Consider the following 27428-nt stretch of genomic DNA (forward strand, 5'->3'; position numbering starts at 1 on the left):
TGGAGGTGACAAGAGTGTGGCCCTAAGGGAGGACAGAGTGTCAAATCAAAACGTGGCCCTGGGGGACAGAAAGGTGGCTCTGGAGAGGACAAGGCCATAGCCCTAAATGGGGACAGAAATGTGACCCTGGACGGGACCCAAATGTGGCCCTGGGGGACACCAAAATGTGACCCAGAGGGGACAAAAATGTGGCCTTAAAGGGGACAAAAATGTGATCTTGGGGGACACCAAAATGTGGCCCTAGGGGGGGGCATAAAGGTGGCCCTGAGGAGGGACGTGGTGAAGGGGATGGAAATGTGGCCCCATTTTTCCTTTGTTTTTTCCCCAATAATCCCTGGATTTCCCCGATTTTTTCCTGATTTTTTTCCCGAATTTTTCCCTGATTTTTCCCCAATTTTTCCCCCAATTTTTTCCCCGATTTTCCCCCCGATTTTCCCACGATTTTTCCCCAATTTTTCCCCCTTTCCCACCAGGATAACAACCTCCCTCCCGCTCCTGGGATGAGCCCTGGGATGAGCTTCCACCCAGCGCCAGGCTGGAATTTGGAGCCGGTCCCATGGATTGTAAATATTTGGGAATTGGCTGACAGGGAACATTTAATTGCTTTAAGAGGGAAGAAATTGGCTCAGGATCCCTGAACCCCTCGGGAATCTGCCTGGAGCCTCCTCTGAATCCCTGGATCAGCCCCTGTGGATCCCCCTGGATCCCTCGGGAATGTTTTGAGTTCCCAAATGCTGGAGGGGGCTGAGCTTGGTGTCCTGGCGCTGGGACAATCCGGGCTCCGTCCTCTGCTCCATCGGGAATTGAGGCATGGAAAATGGGGCGGGGTAAAAAGATGGATGATGGATGGATGATGGATGGATGGATGGATGGATGGATCCATGGATGGATGGATGGATGGATGGATGGATGATGGATGGATGATGGATGGATGGATGGATGGATGGATGGATGATGGATGGATGGATGGATGGATGGATGGATGGATGGATGGATGATGGGTGGATGGATGGATGGATGGATGGATGGATGGAGGGGATGGATGATGGGTGGATGGAGGGGATGGATGATGGGTGGATGGATGGATGGATGGATGATGGATGGATGATGGATGATGGATGATGGATGGATGGATGGATGGATGGATGATGGATGGATGGATGGATGGATGATGGATGGATGATGGATGATGGATGGATGGATGGATGGATGGATGAGGGATGGATGGATGATGGGTGGGTGGATGGATGGATGGGTGGATGGATGGATGGATGGATGGATGGATGGATGGATGGAGGGATGGATGGATGGATGGATGAGGGATGGATGGATGATGGGTGGGTGGATGGATGGATGGGTGGATGGATGGATGGATGATGGGTGGATGGATGGATGGATGGATGGATGGATGGATGGATGATGGATCCATGGATCCATGGATGGAGGGATGGATGATGGATGGAGGGATGGATGGATGGATGGATCCATGGATGGATGGATCCAAGGATGGAGGGATGGATGGATGGATGGATGGATGAACATGGATGGATGGATGGATGGATGGATGGATGATGGATCCATGGATCCATGGATGGAGGGATGGATGGATGGATCCTTCTCTCCCAGCCCTCCACCTCTGCAGATCCCGAGGGAAGGAGCCAAGAACCTGGGGATCAGGATCCTCCTTTCCCAGATCCCAAGGGAAGGCTCTGAGGTCCCAGGGATTGAGGTCCTCCAATCCCAGATCCCAGATTCAAGGGAATTATTGGAGGCAAAGCTGAGATCCCAGGGGATTGGGATCCTCCTTTCCCAATCCTCACAGGAGGCAAAGCCGAGATCCCAGAAGATCAGGACCCTCCTTTCCTAGATCCTGAGGGAATTACTGGAGGCAGAGCCAGGATCCCAGAGAATTGGGATCCTCCTTTCCCAATCCCAAGGGAATTTCTGGAGGCAAAGCCAGGATCCCAGATGATCGGGATCCTCCTTTCCCAGATCCTGAGGGAATTATTGGAGGCAAAGCCAGGATCCCAGAGGATCGGGATCCTCCTTTCCCAGTCCTCATGGGAAGCAAAGCCAGGATTCCAGAGGATCGGGATCCTCCTTTCCCAGCCCTCCCTCCCTCTCCAGGTCCCTCGGGAAGATCCCAGACACTCCCGAGCTTCCAACAATCCTTTATTTCTCTCTCCAAGGAATCGAACCCCGCGGGACGAACCGGCTTTGGCATGAGAACCAGGGACCCCTCCCCGGTAGGAATCGGGCGCCCCTGGGCGAGGAAGATGCAGAAATTCCTCCCTGGAATCGCTGGGAAGCGTCCCCCGAGCCTCCTCTCCGACGGATATTCCTGGAATTCCGTGGACAGCGCCGTTGGTAATAAATACCCTCCGGAATCTCACAAATGCACAGCTCCAGGATCAGAAATCCATGGATTTTTTTTTGTTTGTTTTCCTCTCTGGAAAGGTGACGGAACATCCCCAAAGTGCCACCTCCAGCGCTCCGGGAGGGTGCCCCCTCTGTGCCCCCTCCGTGTCTCCTGCAGGGGCTTTGGGTGCTGGGAGGGGAAAATTCCAACCTGGAAGGGCGGGAATGGGAAAGGAGGGAAGTTTTGCTCCCCTGCTGGGGCGGTGGTGACAGAGGTGACCCCCGGGGTATCCCAGGGAATTCCGGGAGTGTCCCGGGAGTGAGGGTGGTGGTGGGAAGGGGTGTGGAGGAAAGCATGGAGGAGTGTTGTAATATCCCAGATTTCTCTCTGAGGGAAAAAGATTCCACCCCCGGAGCCCTGGTGAGGATGGGAATGGGGATCCCGGGGGGATAATTGTCCCTAAAATTCCTCCACGAGGGAAAAATTCCATTCCCAGAGTCTCGGTGAGGATGGAGATGGGGGATCCAAGGGGAAAATATCCCAAAAAAAAACCTCCCTGAGGGGAATAATTCCACCCCTGGAGCCTTGGGGAGGATGGAGATGGGGGATCCCATGGGAAAATATCCCAGATTTTCCCCAAAATTCCTTCCCAGGAGGAACAATTCCATCCCTGGAGCCTTGGGGAGGATGGAGATGGGGATCCAAGGGGAAAATATCCCAGATTTTCCCCAAAATACCATTCCAGGAGGAACAATTCCATCCCTGGAGCCTTGGGGAGGATGGAGATGGGGATCCCATGGGAAAATATCCCAGATTTTCCCCGAAATACCATTCCAGGAGGAACAGCTCTATCCCCAGAGCTTTGGAGAGAACGGAAATGGGGATCCCAAGGGAAAATACCCTGATTATCCCCGACAAAACCACTCTGAGGGAAATAATTCCATCCCTGGAGCCTTGGAGAGGATGGAGATGGGGGATCCCAGGGGCAAATATCCCAGATTTTCCCCGAACACCTTCCTGAGGGGAGCAATGCCATCCCCAGACCCTCGGCGTGGACGGACACAGAAATCCTGTGGGATCAGCCAGCCTCCCGCGGATGATTCCCGCTAAATCCCGACGACTCCCAGCTCTGCCCCGCCGCGAATTTGGGTTAAGACGGCCCCAAATCCCAGGGTTTGGAGCAGCCTACGTGACTCCCGGCTGCTTTTCCGGGCGGCTGATGTGGAAAAGCTCCGGCTAAGCCCCTCTTAGCCTGATTTCCGCGGCCGCCGGGTCCCTCTGCGCTTCCCGGGGAATTCCCGAGGATCCAGAGCGTGGAGAGGCTGCCCACAGCGGGAGGTGCCCCCCTCAATCCCCGCCGGATTCCGAGGCTCTCCCGCTCTCCCAAGTTTCACATTTTCAAGGAGTGGTTTGGGTTTCTTGTGTGTGTGTGTGTGTGTGTCTGTGTGAAATTAAAATCCAAGAGGTTTTAAATTAAAATCCAAATCCAAGAGGTTTTAAATTAAAATCCATTCCGGAGCCAACCGTCACAGCCCCGCTCCGGCGTCGCTGCCGAGTCCAGAGCGGCTTCCTCCTGCTCCAGGAGGGGTCTGGGATGGGAGGGTGCGATGGGGGCTACACGGAGCTGCGTCTCTTGGCGAATCCCGGGAACGCCGCCAGGCTCTGCAGCCCGGTGGACACGGAGCTGATGGCGGAGCGCCGGGAGCGGCAGAAGCACCGGTGCTCCGGAGTCTCGGGGCAGCGGGCGGGCGAGGAGTGGCTGCGCTCCACGCCCGTGTCCGAGCTGGACAAATCCCTGGGAATGATCATGGGGATGGAATACTGCAGCTTCTCGCGGCTCTTGTACCACAGGCACGAGCACACCGACTGGAAGTGCAGCACCTCGGCGTAGACGTTCCTGAAGCCGCTCTCGGCCGGGGCCACCGCGGAGGCCTCGGGGACGGCGGCCACGGCTCCGGGGCGAGCGGCCCGGCTGAGCAGCGCCCGCTGCTCGGCGTCGCGGCGCTCGTCCTCGGCGTTCATGGTCATGAAGCGCAGCACCACGAGGTTGAGGAAGGCGCCGATGACCGTCAGCCCCGTGAGGATGTAGACGAAGCTGAAGGCCACGTACTGCGGCTGCGTCTGCAGCGCGTGGTCCTTCTGCAGTGCCACGTAGTCGCCGAAGCCGATGGTGGTGAGGGTGATGAAGCAGTAGTAGTAGGCCTGGAAGAAGCTCCAGTTCTCGTAGTGCGAGAAGGCGGCGGCGCCGATGCAGAGCGTGCTGACGCACGAGAAGAAGCCGATGGTCACCATGTTGGCCATGGACACCTCCGGCCGCCGCATGCCCAGGCGCCTCTTGAGGCGGCGCAGCAGCGAGCGCACCAGGGTGTTGATGCGCTCGCCCAGGCTCTGGAACATCACCAGGGTCAGCGGGATGCCCAACAGCGCGTAGAGCATGCAGAAAACCTTCCCACCGTCCGTGCTGGGCGCCGCGTGCCCGTAGCCTGCGGGGAGAGAGGGAGAGCGGGGCCGGATCAGCGCTCCCGGTGGGAATCGGGAGTGGGGAATGTCGGCGGGAAAGGCGGGAGGGGTGCGGGGTCCCAAAGTGCTCGGGTGGGAGGGGAGCTTAGAGCTCATCCCGTCCCAAGCCTGACATCTCCCATGATCCCAGGGTGATCCAAATCCACCCCTGGACACTGCCAGGGATCCAGGGATTCTCTGGGAATTCCAGCCCAGCCAGGAATCCCTTCCCAGGATCCCACCATCCCAAGCTCCCCTTTCCCACTGGAAGCCATTCCCTGGCTCCTGCCCCTCCAGCCCTTGCCCCAATCCCAGCTCTCCTTTCCCTCTGGAAAAGGCTCCAAGGATTCCCTGGATCCTCCCCTGATCCAGCTGCACATTCCCAGCTGCTCTCCCAGCCCTGCCATTGCATCCAGCCCCATCCCGACTCCTCCTTGAGAAGGAATTTTGGGATCCAGGGGCTTCACTGGGAATTGGGGACTCCAGGAAGGGTCTCCCCTTCCCTTTTCCATCCCTAAATTCCATAAAAATCCCTCGGGATGGATCCTGAGTGTCCTTGATCCCAGAATCCCGGAATGGTTTGGGATGGGATCCACGGACCTTCAATCCCATGATGCCAGGGACACTTCCCACCATCCCAGGGTGCTCCAACCATTCCTTGGACGCTCCCAGGGATTCTCTGGGAATCCCAGCCCAGCCAGGAATCCCTTCCCAGGATCCCAGCATCCCAAGCTCCCCTTTCCCACTGGAAGCCATTCCCTGGCTCCTGCCCCTCCAGCCCTTGCCCCAATCCCAGCTCTCCTGGAGCCCCTTTGGGATGGGGAAGCGGCTCCAAGGATTCCCTGGATCCTCCCCTGATCCAGCTGCACATTCCCAGCTGCTCTCCCAGCCTGGCATTGGATCCAGCCCCATCCCAACTCCTCTCCCAGAAAGAGTTTTAGGAATCAGGGGCTTCACCTGGAGTCTCAGGACTCCAGGAAGGGTCTCCCTTCCCTTTTCCTCCCTTTTCCATAAAAATCCCTCTGAATGGATTCTGAGTGTCCTTCATCGTGGAATCATGGGGTGGTTTGGGTGGGGAGGGACCTCAAATCCCATCCTCTTCCAACCCCGACTCCTTCCACCATCCCAGGTTGTTGTTCCAAGCTCCCTCCAACATTTCCTTGGACATTTCCAGGGATCCAGGGGCAGCCACAGCTTCTCTGGGAATGCTGCGCCAGTGACAACTCTTGGTTGGAGCCTTGGATGGGGGCGCCTTCCCCATGCCTGGGTTTGGGAAAATTCCCAAAATTCCCATCCCAGACTCCCTGTAGATGGGGAAATCAGGGATTTTGGTGGTCACCGGGGCCGAGCGTTCCATCTGTCCCCTGTCACCCCCTGTCCCCTGTCCCGGTGCCCCAGTTCCCGCCACCCGGGGGCTGCATCCGCACCCAGCCCGGGAACAGCTGCGCTCCCGTAATCCCGCACCGCTCCGATGGGATTTATCCCGCCCCGTGCCCCCGGATCGGCTCTCCCGGATGGATCCCGGGATGCCGCGGGCAGGGCCAGCACGGGCCTTGGATGGGGGTGGCAGGAACAGCTGCTCCCTTTTCCTGTCCCTTTTCCTGTCCATGTCCCTTTCCTCCTTTTCCTTTTCCTTTTCCTTCTCCTTCTCCTTCTCCTGTCCCTTTCTTCTTTTTCCTGTCCCTTTCCTCCTTTTCCTTTTCTTGTTCTGTCCCCTTCCCTCTCTCTTTCCTTCTCCCTTCTTTCCCACTCTCCTTTCTTTCCCTTCTCTCTTTCTTTCCCACTCTCTTTCTTCTTTCTCATTTTTTTTCCTTTTCCATATTTTCCTCCCTTTCTTCCTTTTTCTCCTTTTCCTCTTTTCCCTTTATCTTTCCCTTTCTTTATAATTTTTCTTTCCATTTATCTTTTTTTATTTTCTTCTTCTTCTTCTTTAATTTTCCTTTTCCTTTTCCTTTTCCTTTTCCTTTTCCTTTTCCTTTTCCTTTTCCTTTTCCTTTTCCTTTTCCTTCTCCTTTTCCTTTTCCTTTTCCTTTTCCTTTTCCTTTTCCTTTTCCTTTTCCTTTTCCTTTTCCTTTTCCCTTCCAATTGCTTTTCCATTCCTTTTCTTTCTTAGTTTCTCCTTCTTTCTCATTTTCCTTTTCCTCCTTTTCCTTTTCTAAAAAGTTTTTCCTCCTTCCCTTCTTTTTCTTACCTTCCCTCACCTTCCCTTTCCTACTTTCCCTTCTTCTCTTTCACATTTTCCTCTTTCTCCCTCTTTCCCTCCTTCTTCTTCCTTTCCCTTTTCCTCTCTTTTTTTTTTAACTTTTCCTCCTTTTCCCTTTCCCTTCCCCTTTCCCAGGAAAACCAGGAGTGGACAGGAACAGGAAGGAGAGTCTGAACCTCTTCCCTTGGACTCGGAGCATTCCTGAGTCCCTTTTCCAAGGCCTATCCCAGCTGTGATCCCAGACGAGTCCCCAAACCTTTGGAATGCTGAGGGGAGCTCATCCCATCCCTAATCCTGGTCCTGTGTCCCTAATCCCGGTCCTGCGTCCCTAATCCCAATCCTGAGTCCCCCTCACTGCCACCCTCGATGGGACACGGATGGAGCTGGAGCCAGGGGAAAACCGGGATCGTGGGATCTCCTACAAGGAGGAGCTGCCGTGGGATCCTCCCTGTGGGAGACAGGGATGGAACCCATGGAGAGGGAGTCCATGGAGAGGGAATTGATAGGAAGGAATTCATGGGGATGGAATCCATGGAGAGTGAATCAATGGAGAGGGAATCGATAGGAAGGAATCCATGGGATGGAATCCATGGAGATGGAATCCATGGAGATGGAATTAATTGGAGGAATTGATGGAGAGTGAATCCATGGAGAGGGAATCCATGAGAGGGAATCCATGAGAGGAAATCGATAGGAAGGAATCCATGGAGATGGAATCCATGGAGAGGGAATCCATGGAGAGGGAGTCCATGGGATGGAATTGATGGAGAGGGAATCCACGGAGAGGGAATCAATAGGATGGAATTGATGGAGAGGGAATCCACAAAGGGGGAATCCATGGGAGAGAACCAATGGGAGGGAATCCATGGAGGGGGAATCCATGGAGGGGGAGTCCATGGGAGGGCATTGATGGAAAGGGACTCATGGGAGAGAGAGCAACACCTGAGATTGGCACCTGAGATCATGTCTGGAGAGCAACACCTGAGCATCACCAAAAAACATCACGGGGGCATCACAGAGCAGCACCTGGGAAACACCTGGGAAACACCTGGGAAACACCTGGGAAACGCCAGAGACCATCACCAGAAAACAGCACCTGAGCAGCCCCTGAGCAGTGCCAGAAAACATCACCTGAGCATCACCTGAGAGCATCACTGCAGCCTCGCTGAAGCCTCACCTGAGAAACACCTGGGGAGAATCACCTGGGAGCATCACCTGGACCTTGCTGAAGAGCAACACCTGAAACCATCCCCTGAGCATCACCTGAGAGAACCACCTGGCAGCATCACCTGAGCATTCTCTGAGCATCGCTGGAGTATCCCCTGGCAGCATCACCAAAGAGTATCACCTGAGCATTGCCTGAAAGCATCACCTGGCAGCATCACCTGAGCATCACTGGAGCATCACCTGAGAGAACCACCTGAGAAACACCTGAGCATTGCCTGAAAGCATCACCTGAGCATTCTCTGAGCATCGCTGGAGTATCCCCTGGCAGCATCACCAAAGAGTATCACCTGAGCATTGCCTGAAAGCATCACCTGGCAGCATCACCTGAGCATCACCTGAGCATTGCCTGAAAGCATCACCTGGCAGCATCACCTGAGCATTCTCTGAGCATCGCTGGAGTATCCCCTGGCAGCATCACCTAAGAGTATCACCTGAGCATCACCTGAGCATCACCTGGCAGCATCACCTGAGCATCACTGGAGCATCACCTGAGAGAACCACCTGAGAAACACCTGAGCATTGCCTGAAAGCATCACCTGAGCATTCTCTGAGCATCACTGGAGCAGCACCTGGCAGCATCACCTGAGAAACACCTGAGCATCACTGCAGCATCACTGGAGCATTACCTGAGAGCATCCCCTGATCCATCCCTGCTTTGTGTGCCCCCTCCCTGTTCCCTGTGTCCCTTCCTGCCCCTTGTGTCCCTCTGTCCCTGTTCCTCATGCCCCTTCCCTGTTCCCTGTGTCCCTACCCTGTTCCTCATGTCCCATCCAGTTCCCTGTGTCCCTCTCTCCCTGTTCCTCACGTCCTTCTCATTCCTCGTGTCCCTTCCCTATTCCTCATGTCATTCCCTGCTCCTTGTGACCCTTCCCAGTTCATTGTGTCCCTTCCCTGTGTCCCTTCCCTGTTCCCTGTGTCGCTTCCCCTGTTCCTCATATCCCATCATGTTCCCTGTGTCCCTCTCTCCCTGTTCCTCGTGTCCCTTCCCTATTCCTTGTGCCAATCCCTGTTCCTCGTGACCCTTCCCTGCGTCCCTTCCCTGTTCCTTTTGTTCCTTCCCCATTCCTTCTGTCCCTTCCCTGTCCCTCATGTCCCTCTCTCCCAGCTCCTCGTGTCCCTTTCTCCCAATTCCTTCTGTCCCTTCCCTGCCCCTCGTGTCCCTCTCTCCCAGTCCCTCGTCTCCCTCTCTCCCTGTCCCTCATGTCCCTCTGTCCCAGCCCCTCGTGTCCCCCTCTCCCTGTTCCTTGTGTCCCTCTCTCCCTGTCCCTCATGTCCCTTTCTCCCAATTCCTTCTGTCCCTTCCCTGTGTCCCTCTCTCCCAGCCCCTCTTGTCCCTCTCTCCCAGCCCCTCGTGTCCCTCTGTCCCTGTTCCTTGTGTCTCTCTCTCCCTGTCCCTCATGTCCCTCTCTCCCTGTCCCTCGTGTCCCTCTCTCCCAGCCCCTTGTGTCCCTCTCTCCCTGCTCCTCGTGTCCCTCTGTCCCTGCTCCTCATGTCCCTCTCTCCCAGCCCCTCGTGTCCCTCTCTCCCTGCTCCTCATGTCCCTCTCTCCCAGCCCCTTGTGTCCCTCTGTCCCTGCTCCTCATGTCCCTCTCTCCCAGCCCCTCGTGTCCCTCTCTCCCTGCTCCTCATGTCCCTCTCTCCCAGCCCCTTGTGTCCCTCTGTCCCTGCTCCTCATGTCCCTCTCTCCCAGCCCCTCGTGTCCCTCTGTCCCTGCTCCTCATGTCCCTCTCTCCCTGCTCCTCGTGTCCCTTTCTCCCAATTCCTTCTGTCCCTTCCCTGTTCCTTGTGTCCCTCTCTCCCAGCCCCTCATGTCCCTCTCTCCCAGACCCTTGTGTCCCTCTCTCCCAATTCCTTCTGTCCTTTCCCTGTGTCCCTCTCTCCCAGCTCCTCTTGTCCCACCCCTGTGTCCCTCTCTCCCAGCCCCTCATTCTCCCCCCAGTCCCACATCCCGAGCCCTCATCCTGCCCTTCCCCATCCCCTCCCCAGCAATTCCCCAATCCCCCGTTCCGGCTGTTTGGGATGGATTTTGGGACGGAGCCTCCCGCAGTGCCCACGGGTGCCTTTCCAAAAGCCTCCCTGAGCATCCTCCTGCCCTTTCCTGCCCCCTCCAGCCTCTCCATCCCTCCCCGGCCTCCCGGAGCTATTTTTAGCGCCCTTTCCCGAGGGAAGGGAGTTTATGAGCTCTCCAAGCGTCGGTCAATCCCCCGATCCCCCCCCGTTCCCGGTTTTAGCAGGAGCTGCCTGAGCTCCGGCACGTCTGAGGGTGGGGGGAAGGTCGGGAATGGCAGGAGAGGGAAAACCCCGGGAAAACGGCCCAAGGGGCGACCCCCAAATCCCTCCGGGACCCGCGGGCGGCGAGGAATTGTGTTGGAGAGGAAGGCACATCCCAGCCGGGAAATCCACCGGGAATAACCCCTGGAATTCCGGCTCGTTCCCCACCTCCTGCCCCCCGGCCCTTCCCAGCTCCCAGGGGTGTCCCTGGAGCCGAGCGGGGCCGGGACGAGCCGGGATCCCGCTGCGGGCAGGGCCGGGAGCAGGGATCGTGTCCCCAGGGAGGGAGGATGACACGTCCCGCAGGAACGCGGCCGATCCTGGCCTTTTTAGGGCCGGAGGAGCGGGGCTGGATCCGGCCCCGGAGCAGGTGCAGGGCTGGCCCCGGGCCTGGAGCGGATCCCGGCTGTCGGGGCGATGGATGGCCGGGATTAGCGGGACAGCTGCGGGAACGGGCTGGGAAGGATCTGCGGGAATGGGGATGGGGACCCCGGGAGGGGCAGGGGATGGGGCAGGGAATGGGGCAGGGGGTTTTGTGAATGGGGTGGGGGGTTTAGGGAACCTGGGCAGGGAAATCAGGGAAGCAGGGGATGGGATTCAGGGAGATTCAGGGAATGGGGAAGGGGGATTTAGGGAATGGGGCAGGGGATGCAGGGAATGGGGCAGAGGATGCAGGGAATGGGGTAGGGGGTTTAGGGAACCTGGACAGGTAAATCAGGGAAGCAGGGGATGGAATTCAGGGAGCAGGGACAGGGAGATTTAGGGAATGAGGCAGGGGATGCAGGGAATGGGGCAGGGGATGCAGGGAATGGGGCAGGGGATGCAGGGAATGGGGAAGGGCATGGAAGGAGCCTCCTCGTGGCAGCCCTTCCCCATATCCCACTGCTCCCAGTAAGGATCAGCATCTGCTCCCAGTATGGATCATTGTCCCACTGCTCCCAGTAAGGATCCTGCTGTTCCAAGTAAGGATCCCACTGTCCCCAGTAAGAATCTCATGATTCCCAGTAAGGATCATTGTCCCACTGTTCCCAGTAAGGATCCCACTGTTCCCAGCAAGGATCCCACTGTTCCCAGTAAGGACTCTGCTGCTCCCAGTAAGGATTCCACTGTTCCCAGTAAGGATCCCGTTGTTCCCAGCAAGGATATGGCTGTTCCCAGTAAGGATTCCGCTGTTCCCAGTATGATCCCACTGTTCCCAGTAAGGATCCCGCTGTTCCCAGTATGATCCCACTGTTCCCAGTAGGGATCATTGTCCCATTGCTCCCAGTATAATCTCACTGTTCCCAATAGGGATCCCATTGTTCCCAGTATGATCCCGCTGTTCCCAGTAGAGATCATAGTCCCCATTGCTCCCAGTATAATCTCACTGTTCCCAGTAGGGATCTCATTGTTCCCAGTAAAGATCCCGCTGTTCCCAGTAAAAATCCCGCTGCTCCCAGTAAGGATACTGCTGTTCCCAGTAAGGATCCTGAAGGATCCTGCTGCTCCCAGTAAGGATCCCACTGTCCCCAGTATGATCCCCCTGTCCCCAGTATGATCCCACTGTTCCCAGTAAGGATCCCCCTGTCCCCAGTATGATCCCCCTGTCCCCAGTATGATCCCACTGTTCCCAGTAAGGATCCCACTGTCCCCAGTATGATCCCACTGTTCCCAGTAAGGATCCTGCTGTTCCCAGTATGATCCCACTGTCCCCAGTAAGGATTCTGCTGCTCCCAGTAAGGATCCCACTGTCCCCAGTATGATCCCACTGTTCCCAGCAAGGATCCCACTGTTCCCAGCAAGGATCCCACTGTCCCCAGTATGATCCCACTGTTCCCAGTAAGGATCCCGCTGCTCCCAGCAAGGATCCCGCAGTTCCCAGTGCTGGGGCCACCCCAGCTGTCCCCAGGCCGGGGGAGGGGACGCAGCTGTGCCCAGAGACCCCCGCGTGCCCGGGAAGAGCAAACGCGCCTGGAGATGGCGGCTGGGAATGGCAGCAGGTGCTGGGGACAGCAGAATTCCAGCCTGTCCTGGAAAACACGGAGCTGGCACCGAGGGACATGGCCAGGGGACATGGGCAGGGGATACGGTTAGGGGGACACGGTTAGGGGGACACAGGCAGGGGGACACGGGCAGGGGGACATGGGCAGGGGGACATGGGCAGGGGTCACGGGCAGGGGACACGGACAGGGGACACGGCCAGGGGACATGGACAGGGGACATGGGCAGGGGGACATGGACAGGGGACATTGCTAGGGGATATGGGCAGGGGGACATGGACAGGGGGACATGGGCAGGGGATATGGGCAGGGGACATGGACAGGGGGACATGGGCAGGGGATATGGGCAGGGGACACGGACGGGGGGGACAGAGGCAGGGGACATGGACAGGGGACACGGGCAGGGGGACATGGGCAGGGGATATGGGCAGGGGACATGGGCAGGGGACATGGACAGGGGGACATTGCTAGGGGATATGGGCAGGGGGACATGGGCAGGGGGACACGGGCAGGGGGACGTGGGAAGGGGACGTGGACAGGGGACACGGGCAGGGTACACAGGCAGGGGACACAGGCAGGGGGACATGGGCAGGGGACACAGGCAGGGGACATGGACAGGGGACTCCTGGGTCCTGGAGGGCCACCAAAATCCCTGGGTGGGCCTGAGGGACACAGGAAGGGACATGGGGACACCAAAATCCCTGGATGGGGCTGGGGGACACAGGAGGGGACATGGGGACACCTCCTGCAGCCAGAGCAGTGGGATGGGATCTGGGATGGGCTGAACTGGGAATGAAGAGCTGGAGGGACCCCTGGGATTCCCAAAATCCCGACTGCCCGTGTTCCAGCTCTTCCTTGGATCCATCCCTCCATCCATCCATCCATCCATCCCTCCATCCATCCATCCATCCATCCATCCATCCATCCATCCATCCATCATCCATCATCCATCCATCCATCCATCCATCCATCCATCCATCCATGGTTCCATGGATCCATCCATCCATCCATCCATCCATCCATCCATCCATCCATGGTTCCATGGATCCATCCATCCATCCATCCATCCATCCATCCATCCCTCTCTCCATCCCCATCCCCAAATCCCCTCTGCTCCATCTCCCCCCTTCTCCCACATTCCCCCCCAGAAAATCGGGATCCCATTCCATGGTGGGGGTGCTGGAACATTCCAGGATCCCCCCCACGTGATCCCAAGGATCCGGGACCCCCAGGACCCCCCATTCCCAGTGGGATTCGGGTGTGTGGGGGGGTTGGATGTGGGGCCGGACCCTGATCTGATCTCCCCCCTTTATTCCCACATCCCCCCACATCCCCCCACATTCCCGCGCCATTCCCAAAGGGATTTGGCTCCTCAGCGGGATCCCCTCCCCCCTCCCCCGGGATTTTTTGGGGTGTGGGGGGTGCCTGATTCCCCCTCCCCCAGCGCCTCCCGCGGCTGGGGGGGTCGGGATGGAGTCATGGAAAATCCCGGCGCCGGCCAAGCTCCCTGTTTGCGCCAAAACTGGCAATTTTTCCTTGGATTCTGGGGCCCCGCCAGGCCCCTTCCCGCCCCCCCCGCCCGTGCCGGCCCTCGCCCGGCCCTGGAAAAGGGGGGGCCCGCAGCGGGAAAGGGGGCACGAATAAAAACCCCTCAGGGATTTTGGGGCGGATTTTGGGGTGGATTTTGGGCTGGATTTAGGGGTGGATTTAGGGGTGAATTTAGGGGTGGATTTAGGGATGGATTTAGGGATGGATTTTGGGGTGGATTTAGGGGTGGATTTAGGGGTGGATTTTGGGATGGATTTAGGGGTGGGTTTAGGGGTGGATTTTGGGATGGATTTTGGGATGGATTTAGGGGTGGATTTAGGGGTGGATTTAGGGGTGGATTTAGGGAAGGATTTAGGGGTGGATTTTGGGATGGATTTTGGGGTGGATTTGTGTCCCAAAATGGTCGGGGATGGGTGTCCAGGCCCTTCCCGGGAAAATGGGGATGAGGATGTGGGGTGGGGATTTTGGGATGGGGATGGGGATTATGGGATGGGGATCGGGATTATGGGATGGGGACTAGGATGGAGATTATGGGATGGGGATGTAGCATGGGGATATGGAATGGGGATTGGGATGGATTTTATGGGATGGGGATGGGGGTGTGGGATGAGGGATGGACATTATGGAATGAGGATGTGGGGTGGGAATTCAGGGTGGGAATGGGGACAGGGATATGGGGTGGGAATTCAGGGTGGGAATGGGGACAGGGATATGGGGTGGGAATTCAGGGTGGGAATGAGGATGCAGGACAGAAAAGAGGAATGGATCCAGTCCCTTTCCCTGGGAGCTGCTGATTCCATCCATCCATCCCAGAAATCCCATTCCAGGCTCTCGGATCCACCCTGAGCCTGAGCCACCAGCCCTGGTGCTTGGGAAAAAACGGGAAAAACTCCCAAACTTCCAGAAATCTGGGGTGACTTTCCCTGGTGCTGATCCCCCTGGCCCACGGTTCTCGTTCCTTGCTCCTGGTCGGGACTTGCTGGGATTTTGGGAGGAATCAGCTGGGAAAGGCCAGGGGCAGGAATTAATGGGAATTAATTAATGGTGTCGCTCCTGGATGGAAAAAAGACGGGAATTTATGGCCTGGGCAGGAGAGGGGGATGGGGAGGGAGGATCCAGAGGGGCCCCAATCCTGATCCTGATCCCAATCCTGATCCTGAGCCCAATCCTGATCCTGATCCCAATCCTGATCCTGAGCCCAATCCTGATCCTGATCCCAATCCTGATCCTGAGCCCAATCCTGATCCTGATCCCAGTCCCAATCCTGATCCTGATCCCAACTCTGATGCTGATCTCAATCCTGACCCCAACCAAGATCCTGATCTGGATCTCAAACCCAGTCTTGATCCCAGTCCTGATCTGATCCCGACCCCGATCCCAATCCTGATCCTGACCACGATCCTGATCCCAATCTCAATCCCAATCCCAATCTTGATCCCAATCCCAATTTGATCCTGACCCCGATCCCAATCCTGATCCTAACCATGATCCTGATCCCAATCTCAATCCCAATCCCAATCCCAATCCCAATCCCAATCCCAATCCCGATCCCAATCCCTGACCTGAATCCCATGGAAACAACCCCAAGGCCTGCCCACCTCGGGTTTTGCCGGAGGCTCCTTGGGAAGAGATTCCCAGGAAAAGGCGCCAGATCCAACCCGGGCTGGGATTGTGCCCCTAAATCCCCATCCCAGTGGGAAGCGGCTCCGATCCCAATGGGAATTCTCCTCATCCTTATCCAGCCCCTTCCTGCTCATTCCCAGCAGGAAAACCCCTGGATGCAGAGGAGCCAGGAGGAACATCCAGGAATCCCAGAGTGGAACAGGGGAGGGAAGCGATCCCGATTTTCCAACAATTCCCACAATTTTCCAACAATTTCCAACAATTCCGACAATAGATGGGATGCTCCAACAGCCCCTGGGATGGCCGGGATCACTTTCTCAGGAAAACCCAAGAGAGAATTCCAGGAATATTCTCCTTTTCCTGCTGCTAATTCCAAAGCCTGTGGATGGTTCGGGAGGTGCCAGCACGGATTTCCATGGAAATGTTTTTTTTTTTTGTGGAATGGGAGCTGGAATGTCCAGGAGGGGTTGGGAGGAATTCCAGCCCTGGAATTGTGGCCAAGTTTTCCCATTTCCCTCTTGATCCCAAATCCCATTCCCCATCCAAAAGAGACACCAGCGGTTTCCATGGAAATGGTTTTTTTTTTTTGTGGAATGGGAGCAGGAATGTCCCAAGGGGTTGGGAGGAATTCCAACCCTGGAGCTGGGGCAGGAATTCCCTGGATTTCCCCTTTCCCTGTTGATCCCAAGGAGCAATTTCCATGGAAATGGGTTTTTTTTTTTCTGTGGAATGGGAGCAGGAATGTCCCGAGGGGACAGAGAGGGCTCCTTATCCCAGCAATTCCCAACAATTCCCAGAGATTTTCCCCACACAAATCCTGGGAGTTTGGTGCCTTTCCCACCATCCGGGGGTGACAGGAGGTGACAGGAGGTGACAGGAGGTGACAGCGCTGTCCCCAAACCCTTCCCGACACCAGAGGCGGCCACGGACTGGGGACAGGGGCGGTGTCACCGGCCTGGGGACAGAGGGGACAGGGGGACAGAGGGGACAGAAGAACAGGGTGGACAGAAGGACAGGGGGGACAGAAGGACAGGGGGGACAGATGGATGACAAAGGGGACAGAGGAGACAGAGGACAGAGGGGACAGAAGGGACAGGACAGAGGGGACACGGGGGTCAGGAGGACAGAGGGGACGGGGGGCACAGATGGAGGACGGAGAGGACAAGGAGGGACAGGGAGACAAGAAGGACAGAGGGGACAGAGGGGACAGGGTGGGACAGGAGGGACAGAGGGGACAGAGGGGACAGGAGGGATTGAGGGGACAGAGGGGACGGAGAGGACAAGGGGGGGACAGGGACACAGGGGGGATAGAGGGGACAGAGGGGACACGGGGATTGAGGGGACAGAGGGGTCAGGCGGTGACAGGAGGGACAGAGGGGACAGAAGAGACAGAGGGGACACGGGGGTCAGGAGGACAGAGGGACAGAGGGGACAGGGGGGACAGAGGGGACAAGGAGGGACAGGGAGACAAGAAGGACAGAGGGGACAGAGGGGACGGAGAGGACAAGGGGGATTAAGGGGACAAGGGGGGGACAGGGACACAGGAGGGACAGGGGGGACAGAGGGGACAGAAGGACAGGGGGGACAGGGGGGACAGGGGGGACAGGGGGGATGGAGAGGAAAAGGGGGGGACAGGGACACAGAGGGGACAGAGGGGACAGAGGGGACAGAGGGGACAGAGGGGTCAGGGGGTGACAGGAGGGGACAGAAGGGAAGGGGGGGGGTCTGAGGGACAGAGCAGGGGACGGTGAGTGACAGGAGGGGACAGAGGGGACAGAAGGAGGACAAGGGGGGGGTGACAAAGGGGGCCAGAAAGGGACAGGGGGGGACCAAAGGGGACAGCAGGTGACAAACGGGGACAGAGGGGCCCGGCCTCCCGCCGGGCGCTGTTCCCGTGGCAGGGGCAGGGGCGGGCGGCGGTGACAGATGGTGACACCGCGGGGACATTCGCCACCTGCTCCCGCTGCGCGCGGCCGAGGGGACGGCGGGGGCGGGGATCGGGGCTTTTTGGGAGCGGGGATTTTGGGATCGGGGCTTTTGGGATCGGGGCTTTTGGGATCGGGGTTTTGGGATCGGGATTTTGGGACCGGGGTTTTTGGGATCGGGGTTTTTTGAGATCGGGGTTTTTGGGATCGGGGTTTTTGGGATCGGGGTTTTGGGATCGGGGTTTTTGGGAGCGGGGTTTTTGGGATCGGGGTTTTTGGGATCGGTGTTTTTGGGATTAGCACTTTTGGGAATGGGGTTTTTGGGATCTGTTTTTTTGGGATCGGGATTTTTGGGATTGGCTTTTTTAGGATCTGTTTTTTTGGGATTGGGATTTTTGGGATCAGGGTTTTTGGGATCAGGTTTTTTGGGACTGTGACTTTTGGGATTGGCACTTTTAGGATTGGGATTTTTGGGATCGGGGTTTTTGGGATCGGGTTTTTTGGGATTAGGACTTTTGGGATCGGGTTTTTTGGGATTGGCTTTTTTAGCATCTGGTTTTTTAGGATCTGGTTTTTTGGGATTGGAATTTTTGGGATCGGGGTTTTTGGGATCAGGGTTTTTGGGATTCTGACTTTTAGGATTGGGATTTTTGGGACTGTGACTTTTGGGATCAGGGTTTTTGGAATCGGGGTTTTTGGGATTGGCACTTTTGGGATCGGGACTTTTGGGATCAGGTTTTTTTGGGATTGGCTTTTTTAGGATCTGCTTTTTTGGGATTGGGATTTTTGGGATCGGGATTTTTGGGATTGTGACTTTTTTGGGACTTTTAGGATTGGAATTTTTGGGATCCGGGTTTTTGGGATTGGCACTTTTAGGATCGGGATTTTTGGGATTGGGGTTTTTGGGACCGGGGTTTTTGGGATTGGCACTTTTGGGATCGGTGTTTTTGGGAGGCATCGAGAGCCAGAGCAGCCCGCCCTGGCTCGGGACAGCGGCAGGGGTGACAAGGGACACTGCCGGTGACACTGCCACCACCCCGGGGACATCCCAGCCCCGGGAATTGCGGGATGGGGACAGGGGGGACATCCCAGCCTCGGGAATTGCGGGATGGGGACAGAGGGGACATCCCAGCCCCGGGAATTTCTCGGGAGCCGCGGGAAAGCTTTGGAGCAGCAGCGGGAGCTGCTCCTCTCCCGGCTTTTTTTCATGGATTAAAGGAGAAACCCCCAAACCCCAAATGGATTCGAACTTTTCCCAGCGGGATCTATAATCCCGTATTTTCCTCCCCCTATCCCGGCAGGATCTGTAATCCCAGATTTTCCCCCACCGGGATCTCCCCCACCTCAGGAGCCGCTTCCCAATCCCAGTCTGGCTTTTCCCTGTCCCACCAAGAGCTGGCTGGTGAATTCCTGGGAAAATCCCTTTTTTTTTTTCCTGCCCTGGAAAATCCAATTCCATGGGAATAATGGGATTTTCTCCCCCTTTTCCCTGGATTTGGAGGGGTCTCTTCTCATTCCAGCCCCATCCCAGTGTTGCTGCCATATGCAGCCACCCAAATCATGGATTTTGTGGGATTGTGGGATTCTGGGATCTTCCCGCACATCTGGGCATCCCAGCCCCTTCCCCACATCCCTGGAAATTCCAGGAAAATCAGGCTGGATACAGCGAAAGCCATTTGGGGCCATTCCCTCTGCAATTCCAACATTTGGGATATTGGGAATCCTCGTCCCAATCCCAAAGCGGCTCCCATGTGGAGCCCAGCTCCAGGATTTAAGGTTTGGAGCATAGGGAGTGGCTGGAATTTTTGGGATGCAACCTTTGGGTTGGGATCAGCCCCGCTCCAGCATTCCCAGCTCCTGGCAGTGGGATTGGGAATTCTGGGATCGGGAATCCCGGGAGAGGCAGAGCGGGATCCCAATCCATCCTTGGGATGGATCCCAGTGGATCCATGTCCCTCTCTGGCATTCCAGGATTCCTGGGATGGGCTGGATCCCACTGGATCCTGCTGGATCCCATTGGAGATTCCCAATTCCTCCCATCCTGTCCAACACCGGAGGATCGGCCGCAATTCCAGAGCTTTTCCAGCTGCTCCTGGCAGCCGGGAGAGGCCAGAGCCGGGATAACAGGAATGGCAAACACTGGAAAAATGGGAATGGCAAACACTGGGATAATGGGGTAATGGGATAATGGGAATGGTAAACACCGGGATAACAGGAATGGCAAACACCAGGCAAATGGGATAATGGGAGTGGCAAACACTGGGATAATGGGAATGGCAAACACTGGGATAATGGGATAATGGGGTAATGGGAATGGCAAACACCAGCAAAATGGGATAATGGGAATGGCAAATGCTGGGATAATGGGATAATGGGATAATGGGAATGGCAAACACTGGGATAATGGGATAATCGGATTGAAAAAGACTGGGATAATGGGAATGGCAAACACCAGGAAAATGGAAATAGTAAACACTGGAATAACGGGATAATGGGAATGGCAAACACTGGGATAATGGGATAATGGGAATAGCAAACAGAGGGAAAATGGGCATGGCAAATACTGGGATAACAGGAATGGCAAACACTGGAAAAATGGAAATGGGAATGGCAAACACTGGGATAATGGGGCAAATGGGATAATGGGAGTGGCAAACACTGGGATAACGGGATAATGGGAATGGCAAACACTGGGATAATGGGATAATGGGATAATGGGAATGGTAAACACCGGGATAACAGGAATGGCAAACACCAGGCAAACGGGATAACGGGAGTGGTAAACACTGGGATAATGGGAATGGCAAACACTGGGATAATGGGATAATGGGAATGGCAAACACCAGGAAAATGGGATAATGGGAATGGCAAACGCTGGGATAATGGGATAATGGGATAATGGGATAATGGGATAATGGGAATGACAAACAGCAAGTATAATGGGATTGAAAACACCGGGATAACAGGAATAATAAACACCTGGATAAAGGGAATACCAAACACTGGGATAACGGGAATAGTGAATACCAGGATAATGGGATACTGGGAATGGCAACACCGGGATAACAGCTCTGGGAATAACAAACTCTGGGATACCAATGCTGGGAATAACGAACGCCCTGACACTGGGATAATGAGAATAAATAAACATTGGGAAAACAGCCCTGGGAATAATGAACGACCTGAGGGTGGGAACGGCAAACACCGGGATAAAAGCCCTGGGAATAATGAACACCCTGACACCGACACCGGGATAATGGGAATGACAAACACCAGGATAACAGCCCTGGAATAACAGCCTGACACCAGGATAAAAGCCCGAGGAATGAGGAACACCCTGAGAGTGGGAATAACAACTCCGGGGATGACAAACACCGGGATAAAATCCGGGAATAACAAACACCAGAGTAAAAACCCCGGGAATAAAAAACACCCTGACACTGGGAATGATAAACATTGGGAAAACAGCACAGGGAATAATGAACGCCCTGAGGGTGGGAATGACAAGCACCGGGATAAAAGCTCTGGGAATAAAAAACACCAGGACAAAAGCCCTGGGAATGACAAACACCCTGAGACCGGGATAATGGGAATAACAAACATTGGGAAAACAGTTCCAGGAATAATGAACACCCTGAGGGAATAACAAACACCAGGATAACAGCCCTGGAATAACAGCCTGATAAAAGTCCCAGGAATAAGGGAATGGGAATAACCACTCTGGGAATGACAAACAGCAGGATAACAGCTCCAGGAATAATGAATGCCCTGAGGGTGGGAATGACAAACACCGGGAGAAAAGCCCTGGAATAACAGCCTGACACTGGGATAAAAGCCCCAGGAATAAGGAACACCCAGAAAGTGGGAATAACAGCTCCAGGAATTACAAACACTGGGATAACGGCTCCGGGAATAACAACACCGGGATAACAGCCCCAGGAATAACATAGAGCCTGAGACCGGGATAATGGGAATAACAAACACTGGGAAAACAGCCCCGGGAATAACGAACACCCTGAGGGTGAGAATGACAAACACTGGGATAAAAGCCCCGGGAATAACAAACACCAGGATAAACACCCCGGGAATGACAAACACCCTGACACCAGGATAATAGGAATAACAAACATTGGGAAAACAGTTCCGGGAATAATGAACACCCTGAGGGAATAACAAACACCGGGATAACAGCTCTGGAATAACTGCCTGATAAAAGTCCCAGGAATAAGGAACACACTGGGAGTGGGAATAACAACTCTGGGAATGACAAACAGCAGGATAACAGCTCCGGGAATAATGAATGCCCTGAGGGTGGGAATGACAAACACCGGGATAAAAGCCCTGGAATAACAGCCTGACACCGGGATAACAGCCCCAGGAATAAGGAACACCCAGAAAGTGGGAATAACAGCTCCGGGAATAACAAACATTGGGATGACAGCCCCGGGAATAATAAATATCGGGATAAAAGCCCTGGAAATTACAAACAGCCTGAAACCAGGATAATGGGAATGACAAACACCAGGAAAACAGCCCCGGGAATAACGAATGCCCTGAGGGTGGGAATGACAAACACCGGGAGAAAAGCCCTGGAATAACAGCCTGACACTGGGATAAAAGCCCCAGGAATAAGGAACACCCAGAAAGTGGGAATAACAGCTCCAGGAATTACAAACACTGGGATAACGGCTCCGGGAATAACAACACCGGGATAACAGCCCCAGGAATAACATAGAGCCTGAGACCGGGATAATGGGAATAACAAACACTGGGAAAACAGCCCCGGGAATAACGAACACCCTGAGGGTGAGAATGACAAACACTGGGATAAAAGCCTCGGGAATAACAAACACTGGGATAAAAACCCCGGGAATAACAAACACCCTGACATGGGGAATAATAAACATTGGGAAAACAGCTCCAGGAATAATGAACGCCCTGAGGGTGGGAATGACAAACACTGGGATAACATCCCTGGAATAACAGCCTGACACCGGGATAACAGCCCCAGGAATCAGGAACACCCAGAGAGTGGGAATAACAACTCTGGGAATAAAAAAAAAACCTGGGATAACAGTTCTGGGAATGACAAACACCGGGATAACAGCCCCGGGAATAATGAACACCCTGACACCGACACCGGGATAATGGGAATAATAAACTTGGGCGGAAAAAAAACGGGAATAACAAACACCGGGATAACAGTGCCGGGAGTGACAAACAGCCTGACACCGGGATAATGGGAATAATGAACATTGGGAAAACAGCCCTGGGAATAATGAACGCCCTGAGGGTGGGAATAACAGCTCTGGGAATAAAAAAAACCTGGGATGGAAGCCCTGGGAACAACCAACACTGGAATAACGGCTCTGGGAATGACAAACACCGGGATAAAAACTCCGGGAATAACGAGCACCCCGAGCCCAGCGTTTCAGCTCCGGGAATTCTTTTGCCTCCACACACGGGGATTTAGGGCCTGTGAAACCTCCCAGCATCCACACCCCAAATCTGGGAACCCACGAGCACCCCAATACCCGGATCTGAGCCCCAGGAACAAAGAGGCACCCCAATATCCCGGTCCCAATCCTGGGAATGCACCCAGGGACACCCCAAAATCCCTGTCCCAATCCTGGGAATGCACCCAGGGACACCCCAAAATCCCGGTCCCAGTCCTGGGAATGCACCCAGGGACACCCCAAAATCCCTGTCCCAATCCTGGGAATGCACCCAGGGATGCCCCAAAATCCCTGTGACAGCTCTGGGCACCCAGGGACACCCCAAAATCCCTGTGACAGCTCTGGGGAATCAGGGACACCCCAAAATCCATGTGACAGCTCTGGGGAATCAGGGACACCCCAAAATCCCTGTGAGAGCCCTGAGGAACCAGGGACACCCCAAAATCCCTGTGACAGCCCTGGGGAACCAGGGACACCCCACAATCTGTCCCTAAGCCGGTGTCCCCCATCCCATTATCCCATCCCATCCCTCCCCTCTCCCCATGGGACCCGTGGAAATGGCGGCCAGGGCCCTGTGTCACTGCTGTCCCCGCCATGTCCCCTCACTGTCCCCACCCCTCAGGCCCTCCCTAGGGCTGAGTCTGGGGGACAGCTGGGGAGCAGGGGACATTGGGTGACCCCAGCCACCCCTGGAGGGGACCCAAAGGCCAGAGGGGTGACAATGAGGGTGACAGAGGGTGACAGTGAGGGTGACAGGGGGTGACAGTGAGGGTGACAGGGGGTGACAATGGGGGTGACAGGAGGGCAACAATGGGGGTGACAGAAGTGTGACAGTGAGGGTGACAGAGGGGTGACAATGGAGGTGACAGGGGGTGACAATGGGGGTGACAGAGGGATGGGTCCCAAAGGAGGCACCCCCAGTGACACTGCCAGGGTGGGGACAGGGCTGGGGACATCCTTGAGAATGGGGGACAGCAGTGACACCCCCTGGGAGAGCCTGGCAGGGTGGGGACACGTCCCTGTCCCCTCCCCATGGGGCTGGGGACCCTATAGGGACACGTCCCTGTCCCCATAGGGCTGGGGACCCTATAGGGAAACATCCCTGTCCCTAAGGGGCTGGGGACCCTACAGGGACACGTCCCTGTTCCTGTGGGGCTGGGGACCCTACAGGGACACGTCCCTGTCCCCATGGGGCTGGGGACGCTATGGGGACACGTTCCTTTCCCTATGGGGCTGGGGACCCTAAAGGGACACATCCCTGTCCCCTCCCCATGGGGCTGGGGACCCTATAGGGACACGTCCTTGTCCTCATGGGGCTGGGGACCCTACAGGGACACGTCCCTGTCCCCTCCCTATGGGGCTGGGGACCCTATAGGGACACGTCCCTGTCCCCATGGGGCTGGGGACCCTACGGGGACACGTCCCTGTCCCCATGGGGCTGGGGACCCTACAGGGACACGTCCCTGTCCCCATGGGGCTGGGGACCCTACAGGGACACGTCCCTGTTCCTGTGGGGCTGGGGACCCTACAGGGACACGTCCCTGTCCCCTCCCCATGGGGCTGGGGACCCTATAGGGACACATCCCTGTCCCCATGGGGCTGGGGACCCTACAGGGACACGTCTCTGTCCCCATGGGGCTGCTGGGGGTCCCACAGGGGGGTCCGGGCCAGCAGAGCCACCGGGCGGGGGGGGTGACAGCGCCTTGGGGACGCATCCCAGGGTCGGGAGGGTCCCGGCCGGGAGCGTTCCCCGGTCCCGGGGGTCCCGCGGGGGTTTCCCGGTGGGAGAAGGGTGGGGCGGAGCCTCGGCACTGCGGGATCGGGGATTTGGGGGGGCTTGGGCGGGGAATCGCCCCAAAAACATCGGGATGGGAAACGGGAATCCGGGCAGGGGGATGGCCCCAAAAACATCGGGATGGGAAACGGGATCAGGGCAGGGGGGTGGCCCCAAAAACACCGGGATGGGAAACGGGAATCCGGGCAGGGAGGTGGCCCCAAAAACATCGGGATGGGAAACGGGATCAGGGCAGGGAGGTGGCCCCAAAAACATCGGGATGGGAAATGGGAATCAGGGAAGGGGAATGGCCCCAAAAACATCGGGATGGGAAACGGGATCAGGGCAGGGGGGTGGCCCCAAAAACATCGGGATGGGAAACGGGATTAGGGCAGGGGGATGACCCCAAAATCATCGGGATGGGAAAAAGGGGGATCGCCCCGATCCCATGGGATGGGAAACAGGGGGTTCCGGGCAGGGGGATCACCCCGAAAACCCCGGGATGGGAGAGAAAGGGGCCCGGGGTTTTTTTCTCGGTTCTGGAGGAGCTGGAGAGGGATTGCCCCAATCCCACCGGGATGGGAAACGGGAATCCGGGCAGGGGGATGGCCCCAAAAACATCGGGATGGGAAACGGGAATCAGGGAAGGGGGATGGCCCCGATCCCAGGGGATTGGAGACAGGGGGGACCGGGCAGGGGGATCGCCCCCAAAACACCGGGATGGGAAACAGGGGGGACCGGGATCGCCCCGAAAACACCGGGATGGGAAACAGGGGGATGGCCCCGGTCCCACCGGAATAGGAGAGAGGGGAGACCGGGCAGGTTTTTCCCGGAGCCGGAGAGGGATCGCCCGGATCCCACCGGGACGGGAGAGAGGAGGGGACCGGACAGGGGGATGGCCCCCAAAACACCGGGGTGGGAGACAGGGGGGTCCTGGCAGGTTTTTCCCGGTTCTAGAGGAGCCGGGGAGGGATTGCCCCGATGCCAAGGAATGGGAGAGAGGGGTCCGGGCACAGGGATCACCCCGATCCCAAGGGGTGGGAGAGAGGAGAGTTCGGGCAGGTTTTTCCCGGTGCTGGAGGAACCGAGTGGAGGGATCGCACCGATCCCAAGGGATGGGAGAGAGGGGGCACCGGGCAGAGGGATCGCCCCAAAAGCACCAGGATGGGAAACACTGGGGTCCGGGCAGAGGGATCGCCCCCAAAACACCGGGATGGGGAAGAGGGGGGTCCTGGCAGAGGGATCGCCCCCAAAACACCGGGATGGGAAACACTGGGGTCCTGGCAGGGGGATCGCCCCCAAAACACCGGGAGGGGAAACAGGGGGAGCCGGGCAGTGGGATCGCACCGATCCCAAGGGATGGGACCAAGAGCACCGGGGGGGTGTTCCCGGTGCCGGAGGAATCGAGCAAAGGGATCGCCCCGGTCCCACCGGGATGGGAAACGGGGGTCCTGGCAGAGGGATCGCCCCCAAAACACCGGGAGGGGAAACAGGGGGGTCCAGGCAGAGGGACCGCACCGATCCCAAGGGATGGGAAACAAGGGGAGCCGGGCAGGGGGACCGCACCGATCCCAAGGGATGGGACAGAGGGGGGTCCGGGCAGGTTTTTCCCGGTGCCGGAGGAACCGAGCGGAGGGATCGCCGCGGTCCCAGCGGGACGGGCGGCGGCAGCGGTGGCGGGGGGGTCTCCGGGCGGCGAAAGCCCCGAGCTCTCGATTTCCCCCCGCTCCCTCGGGGACAGGCGGGGCTTTCCCGGTGCTTCCCGCGTGGATCCCACCGGGAAAAAACCCGAACCGGGATCTGGCGGGCGGGGCGGGGGCAGCCGGTACCTATGGTGGTGATGACGGTGATGGCGAAGTAGAAGGAGCCGGCGAATTTCCACTGGACGCCGGCGTTGTGCGGCTTGAGCTTGAGCACGACCCGCTCGAGCTCGCCGTAGCTCTCGGCGCTCAGGTTGTACTTTCTCTTGAGCTCGTCGCTCTTGGCCTCCAGCCGCCGCCTCTCCGCCGTCTCCGCCTCGGACTCGAGCGCGTCGAAGACGGCGGCGCCCACCAGCAGGTAGGTGAAGGTGCAGACGATCAGCGCCAGCGTCCGCACGTTCTGCCGCTTCATGGTGCGCCGGCGGCGGCTGCGGGGCGCGGCGGGGCCGGCTGGGGCATGGCGGCAGCGCCCGGGCACGGCGGGCGGGCGGGCGGGCGGGCGGCCGGGGGAGGCGGCCCAGGCGCGGCTGCGGCGGCCGCGGCGGCGGCGGGGCCGGCGGAGGAGCGGGAGGAGGGAGAGGGAGGGAGAGGGAGGAGGAGGAGGAGGAGGGGGAGGGAGGGAGGGGGCGGAGCTGTCCTTCAGCACCGGCGCCCCCGGGGAGCCCCCGAGCGTCGCACGGGGCCGGGTGACCCCCGGTGACCTCCCCGGTGCCGGGAGCCGAGTCCGCGCCGGGAACAGGTCCCAAAGCCCAGATCCCGATTGCCAGCTCTGGGAATGGATCCCAAAGCTCAGGTCCCAAATCCCAACCCTGGGAAGAGCTCCCAAAACCCCAAATCCCAACCCTGGGAACAGCTCCCAAACCC

At 57.2% G+C, this 27428-nt stretch overlaps 1 protein-coding gene across 1 annotated transcript; it reads right to left on the reverse strand.

Moving 5' to 3' along the window:
* Positions 1 to 2159: 2159 nt before the first annotated feature.
* On the reverse strand, positions 2160 to 27045 carry KCNK3 (potassium two pore domain channel subfamily K member 3). The gene is made up of 2 exons (XM_071417250.1): positions 26694 to 27045; positions 2160 to 4842 (listed from the first exon to the last, which is right to left on the reverse strand). Exons 1-2 carry the CDS (start codon positions 26974 to 26976, stop codon positions 3974 to 3976), a joined length of 1152 nt encoding a protein of 383 aa, XP_071273351.1. The 5' UTR covers positions 26977 to 27045; the 3' UTR covers positions 2160 to 3973.
* Positions 27046 to 27428: the final 383 nt, after the last annotated feature.

The sequence above is a fragment of the Agelaius tricolor genome, unplaced genomic scaffold (genome assembly GCF_023055355.1).
Source record: "Agelaius tricolor isolate 1412-34295 unplaced genomic scaffold, bAgeTri1.0.p SCAF_68, whole genome shotgun sequence".
In the NCBI taxonomy this organism is placed as follows: Eukaryota; Metazoa; Chordata; class Aves; order Passeriformes; family Icteridae; genus Agelaius; species Agelaius tricolor.

Bases quoted from the DNA above. Each gene is read 5' to 3' on its own strand.
- KCNK3 (XM_071417250.1), bottom strand. From the start codon at position 26,976: ATGAAGCGGCAGAACGTGCGGACGCTGGCGCTGATCGTCTGCACCTTC. The intron at 4,843-26,693 runs GTACCGGCTGCC...CTCTCCCCGCAG, and splicing joins CACCGTCATCACCACCATAG to GCTACGGGCACGCGGCGCCC.